General features: G+C 40.3%; 1 protein-coding gene across 3 annotated transcripts in view; it reads left to right on the forward strand.

The window, feature by feature from the left end:
• Positions 1-19,663, forward strand: part of CD99 (CD99 molecule (Xg blood group)) — a 33,927-nt gene extending 14,264 nt beyond the window's left edge. Inside the window, exons 3-12 of one of the 3 annotated variants that reach the window (XM_075057562.1) lie at positions 8,859-8,894; positions 9,256-9,306; positions 9,787-9,819; positions 11,372-11,413; positions 11,561-11,602; positions 13,049-13,120; positions 14,453-14,494; positions 14,801-14,911; positions 15,752-15,805; positions 17,789-19,663. In XM_075057562.1, the coding sequence (XP_074913663.1) occupies positions 8,859-8,894; positions 9,256-9,306; positions 9,787-9,819; positions 11,372-11,413; positions 11,561-11,602; positions 13,049-13,120; positions 14,453-14,494; positions 14,801-14,911; positions 15,752-15,805; positions 17,789-17,814 (509 nt within the window). In that variant the 3' untranslated portion in view covers positions 17,815-19,663. Of the gene's footprint in view, positions 1-8,858; positions 8,926-9,255; positions 9,307-9,786; positions 9,820-11,371; positions 11,414-11,560; positions 11,603-13,048; positions 13,121-14,452; positions 14,495-14,800; positions 14,912-15,748; positions 15,806-17,788 lie in introns of all 3 variants that reach the window. The other 2 variants (XM_075057561.1, XM_075057563.1) reach the window with 2 other exon arrangements.
• The last annotated feature ends 1,844 nt before the right edge of the window (positions 19,664-21,507 follow it).

A 21,507-nucleotide genomic window follows, 5' to 3' on the forward strand; every position in this document is an offset into this window, starting at 1 on the left:
CTTCTGTCTGCCAGTCGTATTTTGCCTAGTCCCTGAATTTACACAAAAGGAAACTTCGTATTTGCTTTCTAGAAAATACTTTATTAAAACACTCACTAATTTTAGTAACACATTTATGCTTGGTAAGGCCAAGTACTTAGGTGAAATAGCAATAAGCATAGTATATGACATTTGCAGTCTTGAAGCATGGTCAGGCCCTCCTGAAGTTACAGGTAAGAAGAAATGAGCGAAAGTCAAATAAATACGTCCAATATCTTTTTATGTCGTGCCACCTGGATTCAGCACCTTTATTATATTTTGCAAAATCCTCTTCCTCCCTTCCTGCTTCCCATCCCAGTGCCCTCAGAACTTAATCTTGTCATTTCTTAATGCAAGTGCCATGCTTCTGTCACCCAAATTTTCCTCTGACAGCTTTTGTTAGTGTAGGTTAGGTTTTCACTTGCAGACTTCATGAGACAGAGCAATGTATTTCAGTTCTCATCTGTAAAAAGAATTGCAGAGGGACAGAGTGATTTATTTTGTTTGTAGTTATATGAGTTTTGTAGCACAAGGAATTTAGTCCAGTGACTAGAATTGGCCCAGGTCACAGAACCACAGGGTGCTGAGGCTGGAGGACGTCTCAGGAGACCTTCCAGTCCTACCCCCTGCTCCAGCAGGGTCAGCCACCGTAGGTTGCCCAGGACCATGGTCAGCCAGGTTTTGAATATTTTGAGTATGTGGGGGAGGTGCTCTCTGCAAGAAATGACTTTCCTGGAAGCACGGAAAATACTTCAGCTCTTTCCAAGCTGCTGTTAGTGACAGTGCTTTGGAAGCCCTTTTAAGCTTAAGGAGCAGATCTGGGACCTGTTTGATGTTGGTTTGCCACTGAGGGTTGTAACCTGAAAAAAATCACCAAGCGTCCAAACTGTTGCTTAGAGGGAAAAGTGGTCACATCGGTTATGGACATGCAGAATTATAAGAAAACAACCAGACTGTGATAGACAACTCATCACTGGGCAGGTTGTGATTAAGATGCCAAGTATTTGTTTTTATCTTCACTACTTGATTGAAGGACTCACAGGCGTTCATAGACCTTTTGCAACTATTGCGTAGTTCTCTTTTACCCCTTCTTGTTTCTGGATAAGCAGCTCAGCATTTGGCAGGACTGTTGCCATTGTGTTAGTTCTCTAGCGTCGTGGTTGACTCGGTTTTTCTGTATGCTTTCTGCTGATTTAGAGCTATTCATTCTGTCCTCTTACTCCTATATGTAATCCTCCCCAGAAAACTGCTTATAGCTACTGTTCAGAGCCACACTGTATTTTCTTACTTTCTCCACTCAAAGGGGCTACAAAAGTTGCCCAGTGCATGGGAAGCTTTCAGACAAGCAAAATTCCCCGAATTGTGCTTCATAATATGGGGTTTTCTTCCCCAGTAAATGGCTAATTTTACCATCTTCTGTTAAAAAACCCTCACGTGACTACAGTTCTTTAAGTGAATAGTTTTGAGTCAAATTGTGACCTTGTAGGCTTTTCACAAAATATTAAATTGCCAGTTTTGGATGGAAGGAATAGTTAGTAATTCAAATATTAAAATAAGTCACAGATTAGTCTGAAAACTATTTTTTAGCAGTCAGATCAGAAAAAGATTAGGCCACATAATTGCCTAACTTTTTCTGTACTGTATTTTCAAGATTGGTACAAATAAAGTAATTTTTTAGGGAACTAGCTTTTGAATCACTGTACAAAAAATAAATATGATAGTTATTAGGATAATCTTACGCATCTTTTTGAAGAGGGAAATAAATCTTTTTATTGGTTGCAGCGGAGACTTAGCTGACTTTATTCCTGTCAGATACATTAGTGAACACTCCAGATGTGCAGAAAGCAGACACTCCCCAGATGTAAAAAATTATCTTTGTTTTTTAGCTGATATACAGTTGTGATTTGTGTTTGGGCCATATTTGCTTTAGGTAGGAAGGGGCTTCATTCTTCTAAACTGAATTTTATGCAAAGCTTTTTGTTTTCTCTTGCTCTGCAGAGAAACTAAACTTGAAAAGCAGCATCGATAGGTGGGTATTTGTATGAGGAACAGGGTTTGAAACCAACTGTGTGGGATTTAATTTCATGAGACGCCAGGCAGAGCTAATTATAAACTGCTGTTTGGCAGTGGGAGTAAACATCCCATCTGTGTTCCCTGATGCAGAGGGATTTTGCCTGCAAACCTCTGCCCTGACTGAGAGGAGGAGTACAGTTTTAAGTACATTCTTCCACTTTCAGCGAGTGGTTTTCATGTTCCAGGTTCTCCATTTAAAAACCATTTAAATTTAGAAAGGCAGTTCTTACAGCAAGATACGGAGAACCAAGTCACCTTTCTCCCAAGTTTTTTGTAATTAAATTGCTTCTCTTGGTTTTGCCTGCTTAGGACATGTTGGAAAATAACTGCCAGAATGTGAACTGAGCAGTAGAAGACTTTTATTGTAGATAACTAATGCTGGTGTGGCAAAACCTGGATTGAAATCAAATGCTAGTAAACTTAAAAAGCAATTGTAAGGGATGTGATAGCTTTGCTCTGTTATTTAAAGTGTTTCATGAACAAGTTTCAATGTGCTGACCTTCCTGTATTTTCTGTAGCTTCTGTTGTGGTCAGTTGTTGAGTATTTCTACTCCTCATGTTTTCAGTCCCCCAAGGGGAAGGAACACGAGACATGGGAGTATAAAATCCAGTTTCCCTGCTGGAAGTTGGAGAAACTGCTTTTCACCTAGTTGCCCAAGAATTTATGCCCTTGTGGCTACCAGCATCCTCATCCCCCAAGAGGGCTGCCAAACCTCATGTAAACAGTACAGAGATGAGAGGCCTCTTTGAGCTCAAGATCTTTGCAGATTTCATGAAAATGAGCATCTAGGCAGCCCGGCAGACCCAAGTTGGGCAATTGCCAACTGTATGAAATTTAGCAAGAGCAAGTGCCGGTTTCTGCACCTGGGATGGGATAATCCTGGTTATATGTACAAATTGGGCAACAAGAGGCTGGAGAGCAGTACCATGGAAAGAGATCTGAGGGTTTGGGTTGATGGCAAGTTCAACATGAGTCAACAGTGTGCCCTGGCAGCCAAAAGGGCCAACCATGTCCTGGGGTGCATCAAGCACAGCATAGCTAGCCGGTCAAGGGAGGTGATTGTCCCACTCTACCCTGCACTGGTGCAGCCCCACCTCAAGTATTGCGTGCAGTTTTGGGGGCCTCAATATAGGGACATCAAATGGTTGGACTCAATGATCTTAACAGTCTCTTCCTACCTAAATGATTCTATGATTCTAGGAAACTGTTAGAGGGTGTCCAGAGGAGGGCGACCAAGATGGTGAAAGGCCTCGAGGGCAGGACTTATGAAGAGCAGCTGAGCTCACTTGGTTTGTTCAGCATGGAGAAGAGAAGGCTGAGGGGTGACCTCATTGCTGTCTACAACTCCTTCAAGGGGGGCAGCTGAGGGGGAGGTACTGATCTCCTCTCTCTGGTGACCAGTGATGGGACACAAGGAGATGGAATGAAGCTGCGTCAGGGGAAGTTCAGGCTGGACATTAGGAAAGGCTTCTTCACTGAGAGGGTGGTCGGTCACTGGAACAAGCTCCCCAGGGAAGTGGTCATGGCACCAAGCCCGTCAGAGTTCAAGAAACATCTGGACGATGCTTTTAGTCATATGGTTTAGTTTTAGGTAGTCCTGTGAGGAGCAAGGAGTTGGACTCGATGATCCTTATGGGTCCCTTCCCACTTGAGATACTCTGTGATTCTATGATTGTAAGTTAAGTCAGCCACTGACGGAATGGCACATAATGTCCAGCAGTGGGACAGGGACAAGCTGACCACTGTCACCTGGTCTGTAGGCCTACAACTGGAAGACCAGCTGCAGCCTGCAGGCTATGTGGCACCCTGTGGTGCGCAGGGCGCTGGGGAGGGAGGCAGGGAAGGAGGAGAGTGCCAGCATTTTTAGAAAAACAAAATTCAAGCAGTCTGTTGCTCAAGTCAGAAAGTTATGTTTGTGGTGATTCATCACGAGTCTTCTTTCTTGGTGTGTCGCCATACACGTGACTAATGGAGGAACTTTCCAAAGCTCATGTTGGCTTCTGCACTGGAATGTAAATATGACTAATCTAATACCATAGCAGTAAGTATCGGAGAGCAGTGATGGGTCTTTGCAAAGGACTCCTACTTGCGTAGTTACTTGGCTCTCTTGAATACCCTCTAGCTCATCAGCTTTTCAATTGCTCTTTTGTTTTATCTGCTGGTTTTCCCCCATCTGACACAAACTGTGCAGGTTATTGGGGACAGCCTGCTGAAGAGCTGTCTCTTGAGAACCTGGTGTATGAGCTACGGACATGGAATGAAAATAGTGTAGACACTTCTGAAATGTTCTTGAATCTGCTCATGCCCTTAGGAGCTTGTCATGGTTTAGCCCCATCTGGGTGGGTGCAACTAAGCCCCACGCAGCCTCTCACTCACCTCCCTCACAGTGAGATGGGGAGAGAATCAGAAGGGTGAAAGTGAGAAAAATCGTGGGCTGAGATAAAGACAGTTTAATAGGGAAAGCAAAAGTCACACGCTTAAGCAAAGCAAAACAAGGAATTCATTCACCACTTCCCATGGGCAGGCAGGTGTTCAGCCATCTCCAGGAAAGCGTAACGGTGACTTGGGAAGACAAACTCCATCACTCCGAACGTCCCCCCCTTCCTTCTTCTTCCTCCAGCTTTACCTGCTGATCATGACATCCTATGATCTGGACTATCCCTTGGGTCAGTCGGGGTCAGCTGTCCCGGCTGTGTCCCCTCCCAACTCCTTGTGCCCCCCCAGCCTGCTCGCTGGTGGGGTGGGGGGAGAAGCAGAAAAACCCTTGGATCTGGGTGAGCACTGCTCAGCAATAGCTAAAACATCCCTATGTTATCGATGCTGTTCTCAGCACAAATCCAAAACATAGCCCCATACTAGCTACTGTGAAGAAAATTAACTCCGTCCCAGCCAAAACCAGCACAGAGCTAGAAATACCTGCTGTGTTGTGCTTTATATGCAATGTAATATCTGCTTTATTTGCAATTATCTTTGCTTAGACTAAGAAAATGCTCATAAGATCGGTTACTCTGGGTGCTCCTTAAACCTGTAATGAGTGCAGCATATTCTTGCTGACTTCTTCCTGGATCCTGCTACTACCTTTATTCTAGTTCTGTAGCTTTATCTCTGTTGTCTGTTTCTTCCCTGGAACAAGCTGAATCCCTGGTACTGAGCCTCTCTCCATTCAGTCTAAATACTTGAACTTCTAGTTTAGTTGGACCCACCCATACTAAAAGCTGAGTGAGTACGGTTGTAAAAGCAAGTGCTTTAAAGACATACGAGGTTTGTCATGAACAGTGGCGCAACACCTGGTCTTTGCTGGGAAAGCAGACTGCCAGCACTTCAGACTGCAGATTATCGTAATGAGTTTCATACGCCAGGTTTTGACATTTTCTGCTACTTTATTGAGAAAAAGTAATGTGTTTGAAGAGCCTGACGTCTTGCTGCATGCTTGGAAGACAGAATTGTGGTTGCAGAATATTGAATAATTCAGTCAATATAGAATTATTTTTTTCTTTTATTAACTGTCAGATTTGTTTATTGGTCTCTCAAAGCATGTCTTATATGAGATTGGCAGTCAGCAGTCTCATCCTAAATTATTTCTCCATGAAGTTCACGTGTGAAAACAATCCCTTAAAATAGAAATGTCACTGAATGCACACTCTTTTACACTGGTTTCCTCCTCTTGAGGGAAATCACTGCAGCTGGAACCATTCAGAGAGTTCTCGGACTAAGTTTCATGGTGGCAGTGGGAGACTCTTCAAATAGCCTCTTTTCTGCTCCAGGTGAAACTTCAGCTGCACCAAAGCATAATGTTGAGCATATGTGCTTGTTTTTTCCCTCTGCCACTCCTTCTAAAAAGAAATGGTGCTCTTGAAATATACCCATCAATGTAACATTCATTGACTTAGTAATATATCTTTAACCTTCAGACAGATGGTGGTGGTCCATCCTCTGGTTGCTACTGTGGTAGAATGTTTTGAGGAGCATGCATCTTCAGCAGATCCTTCTGCCTGCCTTCTTAAGAGTTAGACTAGCAAATATCTGATCAGGTCCTGTCTTAGGCATTCCTCCCTGGAGGACTGTAGCTTGCAAGATATATGTACTTGAGAAAGCAAACAAACCAGAATTCAAGTTTGAGGAACAACTATGCAAATACCTCTTTTAAATTTCTCTTGAGTGCTTTGACCTTTTTTGTCAATTAATATGGATATTTCTTGGTGTAGTCTGAACAAAGGGACAACTTCAGAGGCAACTGAGATTTGGGTCTTAGCAACTGCTCACTTTACTGAGGTTTTTAAGATTGTATTGCAAGATGATGTAGGCTTCAGATAAACAACCTGCATATATTTTGCATTCTGTGAAACAGTTTTTCATGAGCTAAGTGTCTAAAAGAGCTTATGGTCTCTACCTGGAGTGAAGAACACCAAGTAAAATATCTTCTTGCTTCTATCCAAGATCTGTACCTAATGACTTTATCCGGGACATTTTAAATGCCCTTTGCTCGTGCACCACATTAAAGCCAGGAATTGCCTCTGTTTTCATGAAGGGGTCTGTCATGGACCAGGCAGTGCTACCTCCCTACATGGCTATGAGCAAGGTGATACTCAGTTTGAATGTTACAGTATGGAAATCGCTGCTTAGACTTCAGATTTCAGTTTCTGCTATAGCAGTTCAGTTGGCCAGACTGAAGACTAGCTTCAAGGATGTTTTCAGGAAACTGCAAGCTTGCCTTTGATTTTTTTATTCAGGTTGTCATTCCTTGCTTCCATATTAAAAAAATAAAAATGTATCTTAGTCTCATTTCTTCTCTGGAAAAAAAAAAGGCATTATTAGTGCAGTTATCTGAGAAAGAAAAGAGATTTCAATTTTGACCTCAGCTGAGAAGAAGGATGTCATCAAGTATATGAGCATCTGTCATTCCTGGTACTAGACTCATGATTTGTCTTAACTCCTTGTTTTAACTTGGCCTGTCATGTAAGCAGAAGGAACATTCTGCTCATGGTTTGATTTTTGATGTTTGTTTTTATTCCTCTCTTCAGACTTTGCAGTAGCCAGTTCTGATTCCTCTTCTGTAGCTACGTTCTTAGAGGAAAAGCCTGACACATCAAGGCTTTATGCTTGCACCTTCTGAATTAAGGTAGTTCTGGCTGGAATTAAGTTTTGCTTTGGCTGGCTTGATACTTGGTAGAAAAAGTCTTCCAGCTTCTTTGGGGCTGGAGCAGTGTATTTGGATGTCTTTTCTTGAATAGCTGGTATCTACTTTCATGCCTTTTTTCCATGCTTCAGTGAAAGTAGGAATGATGCACTACCAGAAATATCCCAAGCAGTTGTTTTAGCTGTCCATTTATCTTACAAGCCTCTGCTGCTGAGATCACACTCCTATATTCATGCTGTGAAACCAGTTTGTATCATGAATATATTGAGTTAGTGTGTCTGCAGTTGGCTGGTGTTGTGGTTTAACCCCAGCCAGCAATGAAGCACCGTGCAGCTGTTCGCTCACTTCCCCCCCACCCTGGGATGGGGGAGAAAATCAGGGAAAAAAAATACGTAAAACTCGTGGGTTGAGATAAAGACAGTTTAATAGGACAGAATGGAAGAAAATAGTAATGATAATAATAAAATGACTATAATAATAATAAAAAAAGTATTGGAATATACAAAATAATCGATGCACAATGCAATTGCTCACCACTCGCTGACCAACGCCCAGTTAGTTCCTGAGCAGTGATCCACCCCTCCTGGCCAACTCCCCCCAGTTTATATCCCGGACATGACATCACATGGTATGGAATACCCCTTTGGCCAGTTTGGGTCAGCATCCTGGCTGTGTCCCCTCCCAACTTCTTGTGCCCCTCCAGCCTTCTTGCTGGCTGGGCAGGAGAAGCTGAAAAGTCCTTGACTTAGTCTAAACACTGCTTAGCAACAGCTGAAAACATCAGTGTGTTATCAGCATTCTTCTTATACTGAATCCAAACCACAGCACTATACCAGCTACTAGAAGGAAAATTAACTCTATCCCAGCCAAAACCAGGAGAGATGGGTAAGCAGCAGTAGCTCTAGCAACTGACCTAAAGCAGCAAGAGAGAATGTTCTTTTCCTAAGGGCTGCAAATGAAACTTAATCCACCTGGAGTGGAGAGCCCATAGTGGTGACAGCCACATTTAGCTGTCTTCTAGTAAGTTGAAGAGACTGCTCAAGATCATCTGTGGTAATAACTTAACCACCTTCATACTATTAACCTTTGTTAGGGGAAAAGATAAGTCTTATAAACCCATGAAAATTAATTTCTAATGCCAAGGTATTAAATCTATTACCTGATCATATAACTTTCATACCAGCCTTTTTGCTCCAAGGCTCTTCTTCACACTTGAATCTTGAAAAGTCTTGTGAATTGGAGCTGTGCCTTGCTCATTTTGTGGTTCAATGGAAAGAAGGCTGGGAAAGAATATGCTGTGGATGGCACTAAGAAAGCATGCAATAGGAGTGGCAAGAGTAAAGGATTAAGTGCATTGTATTTTCTGTAGAAATATATGTTCTGGCCTTCTGGATCCTTTCTATAGAGACAATTTTTAGTACTGTTCCTTTGTTTTCCAAAGAGATGTGTAGATAGTGGTCTGGAGAAATAGAGAAGAGTGTCTTCAGCCCTTACTCAAAATATTCTTCTAGTCTGACACAGGAAGCAGAAAACATACCTCAAGATAGATCAAAGACATGTTTATGACTGTAATAAGTGTTGGGTTTGAGTACACAAAACCAGTGTTCTTACTGTTGCTTTCATCTACAGGCAATTTTGACGACTTCAACTTACAAGATGCATTTGGTAATTATTACACTCTTGCAAATTTTGGGAGGTAGGTGGGAAAATAGTGACTGCTCTTTTGACTTGTTTGTTCCTGAGTATCACTGCATGACCAAGCATGACACCTTCCCCACATATGGTTTGTTTAAACCCCAGTGGAACAATTCAGCTATGGGTGTGTCAAAACGTTGACTGCATAGAACTGAAATGTGTCTTTGGGAACACTCAGGGATTCCTCTTAAGGGGAAAATGTCTTGCTATATAGACATAATCCTGTGCATTTCATTGTGTAGATATAGGCTTATATTTGTCCTTCAATGTATCTTCTGAACAGTGTGTTAAATGGTATTTAAACTTTTTTTTTCCTAACCATCCCTGACAGAAACTACAAAGAATCCTCTTCCGTCTCAGAAGCCATCAGCATCAGATTCAGGTGAGATCTAATTGGCTTGTAATGCCTTTCACTGTGAAGTCAAGTGTAGTTGTACATACTAATTCAAGAGCCTGAATTTTTCAAGTCAGTGGCACACAGAGTTGTGATATTTCTATAAAAGAAAGTCGTTCCCTAATAGCAAAAGGATTTCTGCATTTTGGAGTCTTCTGCTAGTGTTTTCACAAATTTACTTTGTGATTTCACAAGCTTAAAGACCCTTGAGAATCCCTTCTTTTGGCTTTCAGTCTGTCTGTTTTGAGCTTGCTCACCCTGAGCTGGCCCTTGGCATGTACCATGACCACCAAAAGCAGCATGTAGTTTGACAGATAATGCCTGGTAGTTCTGTGGTGCTCTTCCATGGGCCACTGTTGAATGAGCATGCCATTATATTAAACATTGTGAGGTGCATTTTGTGTAAAAATAGTCTAAAACTAGTTCAGTTTTTGCATTATGTTTAAAACTTCTTTTCCTTCTTTGTAGATGATTTCAACTTGGAAGATGCTCTTCATCCTGGTAAGTATCATGTTTTCCTGGATACTGCTCAGTGGTACTTGGTGCAATGTCTATCTATTACTTAAATGTAATAAGGGCGCTGAGCTGATTAAGGTAAAAGACTGCAGATAAAAATAATTGCAGTCTAGTTATGTTTATTTACCTTCATTTTTAAGGGTCTGGATCACAATAACTGTATGTATTTCACTCATTTGATAGGCAAGTCCCACTTGTTTCATTGCTGGGTCTTCACTAGATGGCACTAATTCCATAAACTATTACTTACGGAAGTAGTTTTTAAATCTGAAGTAATCTCTTCCTTTCCAGGAAGTAATTTTAGTAGCACAAGGAAACATTAATCTGTTTGAAATAATATGAGGGAAGGTGCTCTTTCTATGCGCTTCAGCTCTGCAGTGTGGCCAGCAGTAGAAGTTGCAGTATTTTTTTCACTCAGCCAGTAAAAGATGCATCCAGTTAGACAGATAATGCACAGTAGCTTTTTGAGTACCATCACTGGACCTGTTGCAGTATAGACAGCTTTCCTAACACAGGGCATACAGTTGTAGTACAGTAGCACTGTTTGCTGCTCTGTTTGATTTAGCCCTTTGAAGTTTTGTCTCTCTTAAAACAGTCTGTTTCCAACTGCTGACGGTTTTGAAAACAGAATTGGCTAATTGGGAAACAGTTGGCTGAATGAATCAGATGGTTCACGTAAGTGAAGAGAGAGGATCCTTTATAGGACGGCAAGCCTAAGCTGGGGTCTTAGAACTGTGCTCTGGAGGTGCCTGCCTCTTTACTTTGAATATGCAGAGAGCCTAAGGAGACCTGATCTGACTTGTGCTAGAGCTGGGAGGAAGCAAGACCATGCAACATCAAGGAGAAGTAGCATACAGAAGAAATGGGCCACTACCTTGGTTCAGCTGTTGCTGAAAACACGGTTTTAGAAAGCACTGCTGGTGTGTAAATTTGATGTGGGCAACAAAGACTGTGACCAAACAGTACAGAGATAATTACTAAGATATCTTATTCTGCTATTTTGTGGCAAGCTAAACGAAGTGTCACTGTGGGGACTATATTTCTACTTCTATTGTGTGTATCTTGTCCAGTTTTTTGTTTGGTTTTTTGGGGGGGGGGGTTGGGGTTGGGTGTTTTTTTTAGAGTAAGGTACCAACCTTTATTATTGGTTAAAATCTGGTAGTTTTAAAAGAGGAAGCAGCCAAGTAATCTGTACCTGGTAGAAAAATTTAAAGAAGTTCAACGTTGGAAATCAGATATGCAAACTAAAATACTGCATAACACTTACTGAGTTCTTCTGTATATGTTCAGTTATAGCAAGGGTCTGACATACAAGCTAATGTAGTAGAAAAACTGTTAATTGCATTAAGTACAGTGTTTAACCTAAAATAACAAAACAAATACAGCATTAGCTAATAAAAGGAAAGGAAAATTACATGGGGAAGATTTGATACCATTTTTTAGGTCAGATGGTCTTTCAAGTTCACTATATGCTCTGGTTTTGGTCTCTTCACACTAGTAACTTTGCTGACTTTATGCTAACTCTATTTGTCTACAGGTGACCCCAAGCCAGGTCCGCCTGCAACTCCTAGAGACACTGGTAAGACTGACCTAACAGGAATTTCTGAGCAGTAGAAAAGTATTTGTTAATCTTTCCTAGTCCCTTTCAAAGCTACTGTATTATAGTCTGCTTTTGATATCTTAACCTTTTTCTTTTTTTTTTTTCTAAATATCTCTTTGTGTGTAGATAACCCCAAGCAAGGTCCACCTGCACATCCTAAAGACACTGGTATGGCTTCTAGCACAATCTCCTGAATCGTGACATGGTTTTACTATCTCAGTTAAACTTCTAATAATTATTGCTTGTTAACTGGGTGCTATGTATGTCAGATGTTGCACTGGATAAACACTGAGGATTGAGGAAAAATTGTCTTGCAAATAAGCTTTGCGGTAGTCTTGAAATTTCATAACAAACCTGTTGAGTCACTTTCCATTCACTTAAAAGCAGGATGGTGTGGGGAGGAGAAAGGATGGGACAGAGTGTGTGTGCTTGGGGCAATGCTGTTCTTGGCTGCTTATGGTGGAGCACCTGTGTATTGGATTGAGTCCCTTCATCTTTACAAACTGAATCCCTGGTAGTCATGCTAAAAAGTAGAAACTACCTGTGATCTGTATTCTTAAAGCATCTAAATGAAAGGTAAAGCTCAAAGTTAAAGAGTTGGGGTTTTTTTTGTGTTTTTTTTAAAGGCTCAGTTAAGAAATACAATTCTTTTGTGTTTGAAAGGTAGGCTTAAAATACATGTCCTTCCCTGCCTGTTGTGCTTTAGAGGTCTTTTCTGTCTTTGCCTAACTCAGAACAAAACAGATTCAGATGGATGCAGCTGTGATGATGCCATTATCCATGAATATGTTGGTAAAGAGTCCTTACCTGGAATGCAAGCACTGGGTCTTGTTTCTTCTCCTGCCTGATTTGCAGCAGATACTTGAATTCAGATCTTGCATGCCTCAGTACAGTACTTTTGCCACCCAACTAAAACATCCTCTGATGCAATGCTTTTAGTTTTGCTGCTCGAAACAGATTGGCTTTGCATAAACTGAAGATTCATTTGGCAGCAGAGGGAAGGAGGAGAACTCAGCCCCCATGGGGTAGGGTCCAGTGGAAGAGGAGAGGGACTGGTTCAATGTCCTGCAATAAATCAGAGGAGGGAATTACATTTGGATCTTCCCACTGTCTTGCAAGTACTACAGACACTGGACTGTGGCATGTTGAACTCTTTTTTTCCTCTAGCTACTGTGTTGTACAGGTTCAAAAGACTGGTTGTGACTTTGAAACCCAACACAGCTGCAGCCTTGAAAAGAAATGGTCCTTTCCTGTCCATGTCCTTTCTCTGCTTCAACAGGATAGTGAGACTTGGGCTGTTCAGTTAAGTAGTTTGCAGGGCTTCTTGCTTGCTTAGTCTATGACTTGTGCAGTACTACCTGCTCCTGGACACCGACTTCTCTCTGTTCAGGAAATCCAGAGGCAGTAGTGCTGCTATCAAACTGTGTAGTGCTGAGCTGAAGGGACTTGTGATTGGGAGGGCTTTTGAAATGTGAATGTGTTGTGACTATGACACTGAGCCTAAAACCACCACAAACTCAGCTGAACGATCTCAAGAAAACTTCCATGTCATTATGTGCCTTGAGATGTCTCTTCACTGAACTTAAAATGTGTAAAATAATTATTTTTTAATAGGCAAACTTGATGATTCAGATCTATACGACGGTCGTTTACCAAACAGAGGAGGTCATGGTAGTGGCAGCAATGGTAAGATAGTAGATTGTGCTTCATATCGATGCTATGGCCGCCTGAGCTTTTGATAAAAGCTTGCTCACAAGCTGGTTAACATGGTCTAATTTGTAACACCTTTGGTTCTGATATCTGAAACTTAAGAGCATACCTTCCAGTTCAAAAGCAATGTATTCTGTCTCTGCCAAAACCTCCCAGATATTTAAGAGGTAAAACTGGTCTAGAGGTAAAACCTTCAATGATTTTTACTGTTATGCTAAGGAAGGTGTATTTTAAAACTGAGTTGTAAATGTGGTGCTTATTTCAAAATTCACCATGAATATAGTTCTTAAAGGCAGCCAGGTATTATTTTCAGATCTTCTGTGACATACTCTCAGTTTCTTTTAGTTCTTGTGGTTAGGAAGCCCAGGGCTGGGCCAGAAGAGGGTCCGCCGTGTGTTCTCAAAGATTTCATCTGTCCCAGAGGACAAATTGATCCTTATACTTCAAAGTGATGTAGGGTATTCCTACTCTGAGCAGCACAAAACCATTTCATAGCTTACTCTCAGAGTAATCTGCCATGTCTAATCATTATGGTGCAGCTCAGTACAGAGATGGTTGTTGGGATCAAGCTGCACATGACAGTAGTCATCATTAAGATGGGGTTAGTCATCCCTGTGTGCATTACTGCAACTTTACTATTTCCAGATCAGAGTTACCTTAAGTATCTTGATGTGGTGTTGAGATGTGCCACTGGTTACTGACTTCTTCAGAGAGTTGTTCTAGACAGAGGTTAATGATCCTAATTTTGGGGGAAGCTTTCACCTTCCAAGGTTACTTTGGGGCAGTAACATGAAAATTGGCGGGGCAAGAAGCATCTCTTGAGACTCGTGTGGTGTTTTCATCTGCACAGGTTCCTGCTTCAGTGGTACGAGTTGCATAGTGATAAATAAAGATGGTATTTACAGAACTTCTGTCTTGTTTGCTATGAGAATTGCAAAGGTATTTAGTAAATGAGGCTGGGATTTTAGGAAGAGATAGTTGGTTCCATGGAAATACAGTTGAATGCTACCCTGAAATTATATGCTCTTCCTCTCCACTGAGTATTCTGTGGTGATGGGCAAGTCGATTAAACGAGATTTCACAGGTGTGCCACGCTCATTTTGTAGAAGTGCTGAGCACCCAAGGCTGAAGTTGGCACCACCATGAGCTGTGCTTTGAAAATAGAAAGTTTGAGTGCCAGAGCTTAGCACTGTATGGATATAATAGATGGCTTGCAATTTTGCGTGGTTAATTGATTAAAAGGTTGTCAATTATTATATGACTGTTCTTTAGACATGTAAAATATAAACCTTTTGTTCATTTTTACAGAACGGAAGGACCCAAGTCCAAATGATGGCCAAACAGCTGAGGGTAAATATATAAATTTATGTCTGTGATAGATTTAGGGTAGCTTTTTTAATTAGTGGAACTTACAACAGGCATGCTTAAGTTGCTTAACAATAGGCATTGCTAAGAAATCAATGATTATAAAATTAGAGGATTCAGTTTTCATTATTCACAAAGACAGAAAGAGTTGATTACTACAGTTTCATGTAATAATTTCAGTTTATTGTTTTTTGGAAGTGTTCACAGAGTTTACTTTGAGACAATGCAAGTTTGACATTACTTTCAATTCTGAAAAATGTATACAAACTTTTTTTTTTCCCCCCACCCCAGCTTCTCAGGGAGCCATAGCTGGAATTGTTAGTGCTGTGTTTGCTACTGTAATTGGAGCAGTATCTAGTTTCATTGCTTACCAGAAGAAGAAACTCTGTTTCAAACAAAGTGGTAAGAATTCTAAATTAGTTTTGTTTTCTACTGTCTAAAGAGATGTGGTTTTGTATTTATATGGGGGGCCAGAAATTGTTCTTATGCATAAAGTAGTTGTAATAGCATGGTGAATTTGTGTTCACAGGGAGTAACCTCTCTTACTAGTCATCTAAGACAGGGTGTCTGAAGAATGTCTCACCCAAAATTTAGACTGTCAGAAGCAGACAGACTTAAGGGTCTGCATTTCTTAAAATAAAAGCACTTTCTGCTAAAGAGTAAGCAGGAGAGACTGCAAGAAAACATTTCTTTAAGGAAAATTGAGTGCAAGTTGGGGATTAGACGCTATTTTCGTGGTGAAAAATACTTTGTTATTTCTAATTTTGTAAATCTTGCCTTTGTTTTTTCACAAGATGTTTGCCTACATACTAGTTTTCTGACAGCTACCCGGATATTCATCTCCAAATGATTCTTTCTTCTGAGTCATCTATTGCTTGCTATCTGCTTCCTTTCCACGTAAATAAGATATAACTTGTATCAGAGAACTTTGGGAGTACTGTGGGTGATAGGTGGGGCAGAAGCTTTGCTTTTGTCCTTTCGAGTCTTTCTGACTGGTTGATAAGGGAGATGATAGAGCAGTCATCCAGCCAGGAACTGCTGTTTTTAATTTGGGAAGTTTGGAAACTGAGTAACATCTACCACGCATGTTAAAATTAGCATGCAGGCAACACAAGGGCAACTCAATTACTATCAGCAGCCCAGATTCTTCAGTGCTATTTCTTCTCACAAATTATCTCCATTAATCAACAACTTTGAAGATAAGAGAATTTGAATGCTAAACGTCTGTTTTTTTCCTAGCAGATGAAGAGAATGTGAATATGGAAAGCCATCGGGGAGCGCAATCTGAGCCACCTGGTAAGAGAACAATCTAGATGGAAAATCAGCTTTTTGGTGGGGATCCTATTAAATGCATTTTACTGACATCTAACATAATGGAGAAAATTACTTAGGCTGTTTTGTTTTGTTTCACAAAAAAATGTTTGTAACTACCATGACAGCTTAGAATTGAATGAAGATTTCAGTTCTGATAATATGGCCACTCTTCTCTAGTTTTTTATTCTTTGAACAGATTGGTTTATTGCCTTGAGGAGTCCTTGAAATACAGAAGCTGGAGAAAGTAAAGAATTTAATTTTCTCTGCAAAAGTGTTAGTAAAGACAATTATGAAAGCACAAGTCTGCCCCTTTAGTGTGATACGTAACTGCAGTTCGCTGACAGGTGTTTTATTAGTGTATGTTGTGTCTGCTTGGAATCTGATACTTTTTTTGATTGTAAACCCATAAAGAACTCTGCAAGAAAGTATATTAAAAAATGTTAATAGTTTTTGGGAAGAGGTGAAACTACACTGGGGGCAAGGAGGTCTGAACTTACTAGCATGTTGTAACTAAAACATTCTCTGTTGTGAACAGAGAATGATTATTGTATGAAAGAATCATCAAATAATAAATCTTTCTACAATGGTGACAGCTGTGGAAGGATCTCTTTTAAAGCAACAAATACCCTAACAACCTCACCCTTCCAGGTATGGTTGTCTGGGGTACTTGGCTGATGGAACAGATGATTAACTCCAGGAAAGCCATAGACAGATCTGGAGGAAACAGTATAGGTGAAAACTTGGCCTTCTAGCCGTTGTGACTGGTCAACAAAGGAAGAAGCAGTACAAACTCATGCTGAAGCTTGTTGAGAGTCTTTGAAACACTGCATATTAAAATCTCAAAGCAGTATAGATCTGCAATATATTCTTCCATGGGCTTAATCTAAAACCTGCAGAACTAGTTCTGGTTTTTTTATAATCTAAAAAAAACCCAAACCTTATTTCTCTTAGGTATTTCATCAGTTTGCTAAAAACTTCCATCTGGCTCATGATCCTCTTTATAAACATTTTTCCTTTAAGCTGTTACATATATAAAACTCTCAAGGAGAAAACATTTTCTTGTGACTGGCTGTTGAAGTCAGGACTGGAGATAGGCAGGTATCCTCAACTCAGCTATGCGTTAGTGAAGCAAGCAGTATTGTCCAAAGACCTCTACCAAAGGCAGTTAACATATGAGTTGGAGTCAGGATATGGTAAAATTTTGGCCAAGATTCACCAGAACTCAGATATGAAAAATGAGTCAGACGATGCATACTTTATTTTAACCAATAAAATCAAATGTGGCATGTACTCCTGCCCACATATTGATGTCATGTTACATCCCAAATTTCATACCTCTATTATATTTTGCAGGCAAGTGTGAGCATGTTTTGAGCCAAGAAACTGGGCAATCATGGTCAGCATGGTGCTACTCCTGATCTAAGTTCTGGGAGTCAGCAGACATTATCTCTGCTTTTGGTAATATAGTGTTGATGCACCTACATGGCTTCTAGTTAGAAGCAGTCTTGCATTAAGCCAGGTCAGATGGCATGGCAGAAGAGGTTTGCATTTTTAAAATTTTATGTAGTCTTATCTTTGACTACCTGAAAATGTAGATAACCTAGGCTAGTGCTTTCTTTGAACAAACCACTTTTTCTATCTGTTATGCAGACTGTACTCCATTTCATTTTTGCATCCACAAAACTGCAAGTCTGAAACTGCATGTTGGGTTATACTGCAAGTGTAGATAGCTACACGGATCTAGTAGGATGTGGTTATTTGAGTGAGAAATCTGGGATGTAACATCCCTTGGTATGCAGGGTGCTGGCTTCACAGAATCAAGCCTCTGCTTACCTGAATTTATCTCACAGTTTCAAATGCCTACTAAAAAAGTCTGTTGTCCACATACAGTGTTACACGGTAATACATAACTTACAATATATACTAACTTAGTGTATTAATCTTGAGTTGTTTTTCACTTTTTAGTTCAGCGCACGCTTCTGGAGAACTAAATTCAAGAAAAGACAATGAAGAACAGATCATTGAAACTGGATAGAGAGTCTGCATTCTGCCTGAAAAAAAAAAAAAGGAAACAAAAAAAGCATGATGTAAACAGCAGTGTCTGAAGCTGCATGAGAAAACAGTTCTTGTTTGAAACACATCTGGGAGTGTGACTTAGACCTGAGTACTTCTCTATGGTTAGCCCTGTGAAGCATTGTTGCACACCAATATATGGCCTTAATGACAGGAGTGTAGAAGTATGTTGTGCCTTTACATTCTTTCCTTTACTCCTGTGACAAATGGGTGTGTCTCAAGTGCATTCAGTATGTTTAACTTTTCCTTACCTCTCCAAAAACAATAAGCAATTAATGTTTTGTTATGCCATTGCTTTCAGGCGGTGCAAACATTTTTTTAATATCCTGAACGCAGTGAGTGTACCAGCCAAACAACTGGGTGTATGTTGTGGGCACCTGAAAGCAAATGGCTCACTGTGTGGGGGTAATGGATCTGGGTGGGGGTGCTGCTGATACAGTCTGTGTAGCTGCCTGGGTCAGCCACCAGGGAAGGGATACTTGTTCTTGAGCATCCAGGAGACAAAAATTCAGTTTTGTTTTTGCATTTTTTTTTTGTTGCATCTGTCTGGTACAGATTCAGAACACCCAAACTAGTGCACACAGACCCTTCATCCTTTCTGGTTCTTCCTGCTTAGCAAGTATTGAGCTGGTCAGATGCGGAAGAGCCTGATTTGCAAATCAGAACCATAATCAATTTTGTACATCTGGTAAGATTGATGTTTGGCAATTGTCTAAACAGTTGTGGATGAAGCATTGGGGAGTGGGGATTAACATCTTCAGGCTTCCATAACCAAAAACTTAACAGAAAATAATGTTGAATTCAGAAGGCTTAAAAGACAGAAACAGTTTGAAAGTACATAATAGCAAGACTGACCAGAACAACCCAGCCTCATTCCACAAGCATCCTTTGAACAATATAAATAGCATATGTGTGAAGAATGCTTTTGGACTTGTGAAGGATTGCCATCGGGATGAGGACCTGTGATTGCATCCTCAACTGAAAGCACTTGTGAGTTTTGCTGTGGCTCTTGAAAGCCGCAGGAAGGTTTCAAGGATTTGTGAAAACATGGAAAACTGCAACTCATAACAGTTAAAGGACTAAGTCTGGAATAATAACTAGTTCTGTCTGGAAGGAATAGTCTGACCAGTTCTGTTGGCTTTCATTCTAATTGTTTCCAATTTTCATGCAATTTTACGATATGTGTCTTACTAATGTGCTTCAGCCACCTGGCAGAGTTCTTCAGAAAGATGTCATTTCATGGAACATCTTAGAAGTCATTATGAATTTGGATATTAAACATGTAAATATGTCTGTGCATTCAAATATGAATGTATGCCAAGGATAATTCATTTAAGAATTTCTTGTACATGTTCCTTAGCTTGCAACAAAGCTCTACCCAGATTTTAGTATTTTGTTATGGAATTAATTTGTAAACCTCTTTTTGCCCCACTTCTGCTTTTAGTATAAAAGTGCTAAAACCTTTAAGTGTGTTTGAGGGTGCAAAAGTGATTTTTATATAAACGTTTGATCTATGTAAATACAAAGAAATGGAATGTACTGCTTACCTGCATGAATAAACAGGTATCTCGTATCAATGCCAAGTGTAGAGAAAATGGAAATAAGCCAGTGTTTCTTAGGGATAGAATGGCAGGGGAAGTGCAAACTAGCTTTTAGCTAACCAGACTCTTGAATCCTTCTTCAGCTTTTGCAAGCGTAAAAATTACTTACTAAAACCTCCTATCAACATTGTGATTTTTCTAAAAAGAAATAAAAAAAAAAAGAAAATGTTTTTGTACATTCCTTTGTAGTAGCTCTAGAAATACAAAAATTTTGGTGCTCTCCCAGAGCGTTTTTCTGTCTGCTCCATCAACAATTCAAGTTTATTTCTTACAGACGTTTTAATCATTTTAGAAGGAAGTTGGCCAGTAGCAACAAAGCTGTGAACTGCTTTCATAGGGTGCTTACCAGTGTGAAGTGCAGAGAAGACCTCTATCTGTGTGAAGGACAACACCTAGATTTGGTAACACAGAATCTACTGAAAATATGCACAGCAATAGAAGGCTTAGTATGGGCAAAATTAACGGTGTTTGCCTTGAGTGTTCCTCAGCCACCTGTCATCGCAGCCCTTAGGAGTTGACACTTTTGCAGGGCCACGTGTCGTTGTCTCACCTTGTGATACGAGAGGACCATAACTAAATGAGATGGCGATGCAGGGGTTGCCAAGTGACTGAAGAGTAGCAAATTTACTGGGTTTTTTTCAGTCTAAACAGTCATAGATTGCTGCATGAAATTTGGGCACAGCTATACGCCACAAAACAGGCAAACCTGAAGATGATGTTTGGAAGGAATTGCTTTTGTAATGCTGATGTCATCTCCTCTGGCTTTGTCCATTTATGGCTTCACAGGCTGGAGTTGGGAGAGAAGGAAAAAAGACTGGCTGCTGCGACCTAGGAAGAAAAGGTTAAAGAGAAGGCTTGAAATTTCAGGCTGTTCTCTTGTGGTGAGCAAGAAACTGCCAATTTATGGGTTTCTGTTACTTATCTGTGGATAAAACGTAGCCGTTCTCTTATTTTTTTCAGTTATTATTTGGGTATTAATTGCTACGTTGCTCTTTGCCTTGCTACCCATTGAGACTTTGATCTTTTGCCTTCCTAACTCAACTGCTCTTGCATTGTGTAACTAAATACCTGAATTCATTATTTCTTACTTTCATTGGGTTGAGAAACATTATCAGTTAACAATTATTCTTCACCCTACTGAAGTATTTTATGGTTATCTCCCACAGATCAGCTGCTGCCCATTGTGGCCTTACGGGCTGTCAGTGACTTTCAGATCCCAATTTGGGAATTAACATTCTAGTTTCCATAAGAGTTTTGATCGGACTGTTGCAGTTGGATGAAAAATTACTGTCCTTTGCACAAGTTGCAGGTTCACTCCTGGTGAAGTACCTTCACCATTAAGCTGAGTTTAAATAGATGGCAACAAAGAGCTCTGTCCCACTCCTGTGGCACACCCTCTTCAGTTCTGTTTTTTTTCCAGTCTACTTCCTTTGAGGAGGGGGAGTTACCTTCAGTAATAGGAGGAAAAAAGCAACGCAGGATCTTCTTGTAGAATATCATGTCGCTTTAGCTTCTACAAGGGAGCTGAGGTGGCAGTTTAGTTCATCCTATCAGTGAAAGGACTGCTTGAAAAATGTTTTGACTGTTTTCAAATGTGATGTCTATTTCAAATACTTATCCAAACTTACCCAAATGAATTCATTGGGCTGTGGAAATGAAAGCAGGCAATTCTTAAGCATAAAATTTGGCAGCTTTTTACTGCAGCTCCTATTGATGCTCATTTCAATATCTGTGCCAAATTTGGAATACAAAGGAAAACTTTTTGGTGCACTCAGTTTGCAGTGTACCTTGGACTGAATTACGCTCCCAATTGTGCATTTTGGTGTTTTTCTCGCTAATTGTTTTAGGCCACTGTCTAAACTGTACTATTCTCTGTGTGTTTTTCACTTGACAAGTTTATGAAACAAACCTTAACCTTTTAATGAACTGAAAAGGTTATTTTCTTTTTGCTCTTTTCACATAGATATAGAAGACACATTTGAAAGAAAGGGATGAGATGATTAGGAATAG

The sequence above is a fragment of the Buteo buteo genome, chromosome 25, assembly GCF_964188355.1.
Source record: "Buteo buteo chromosome 25, bButBut1.hap1.1, whole genome shotgun sequence".
NCBI lineage: Eukaryota > Metazoa > Chordata > Aves > Accipitriformes > Accipitridae > Buteo > Buteo buteo.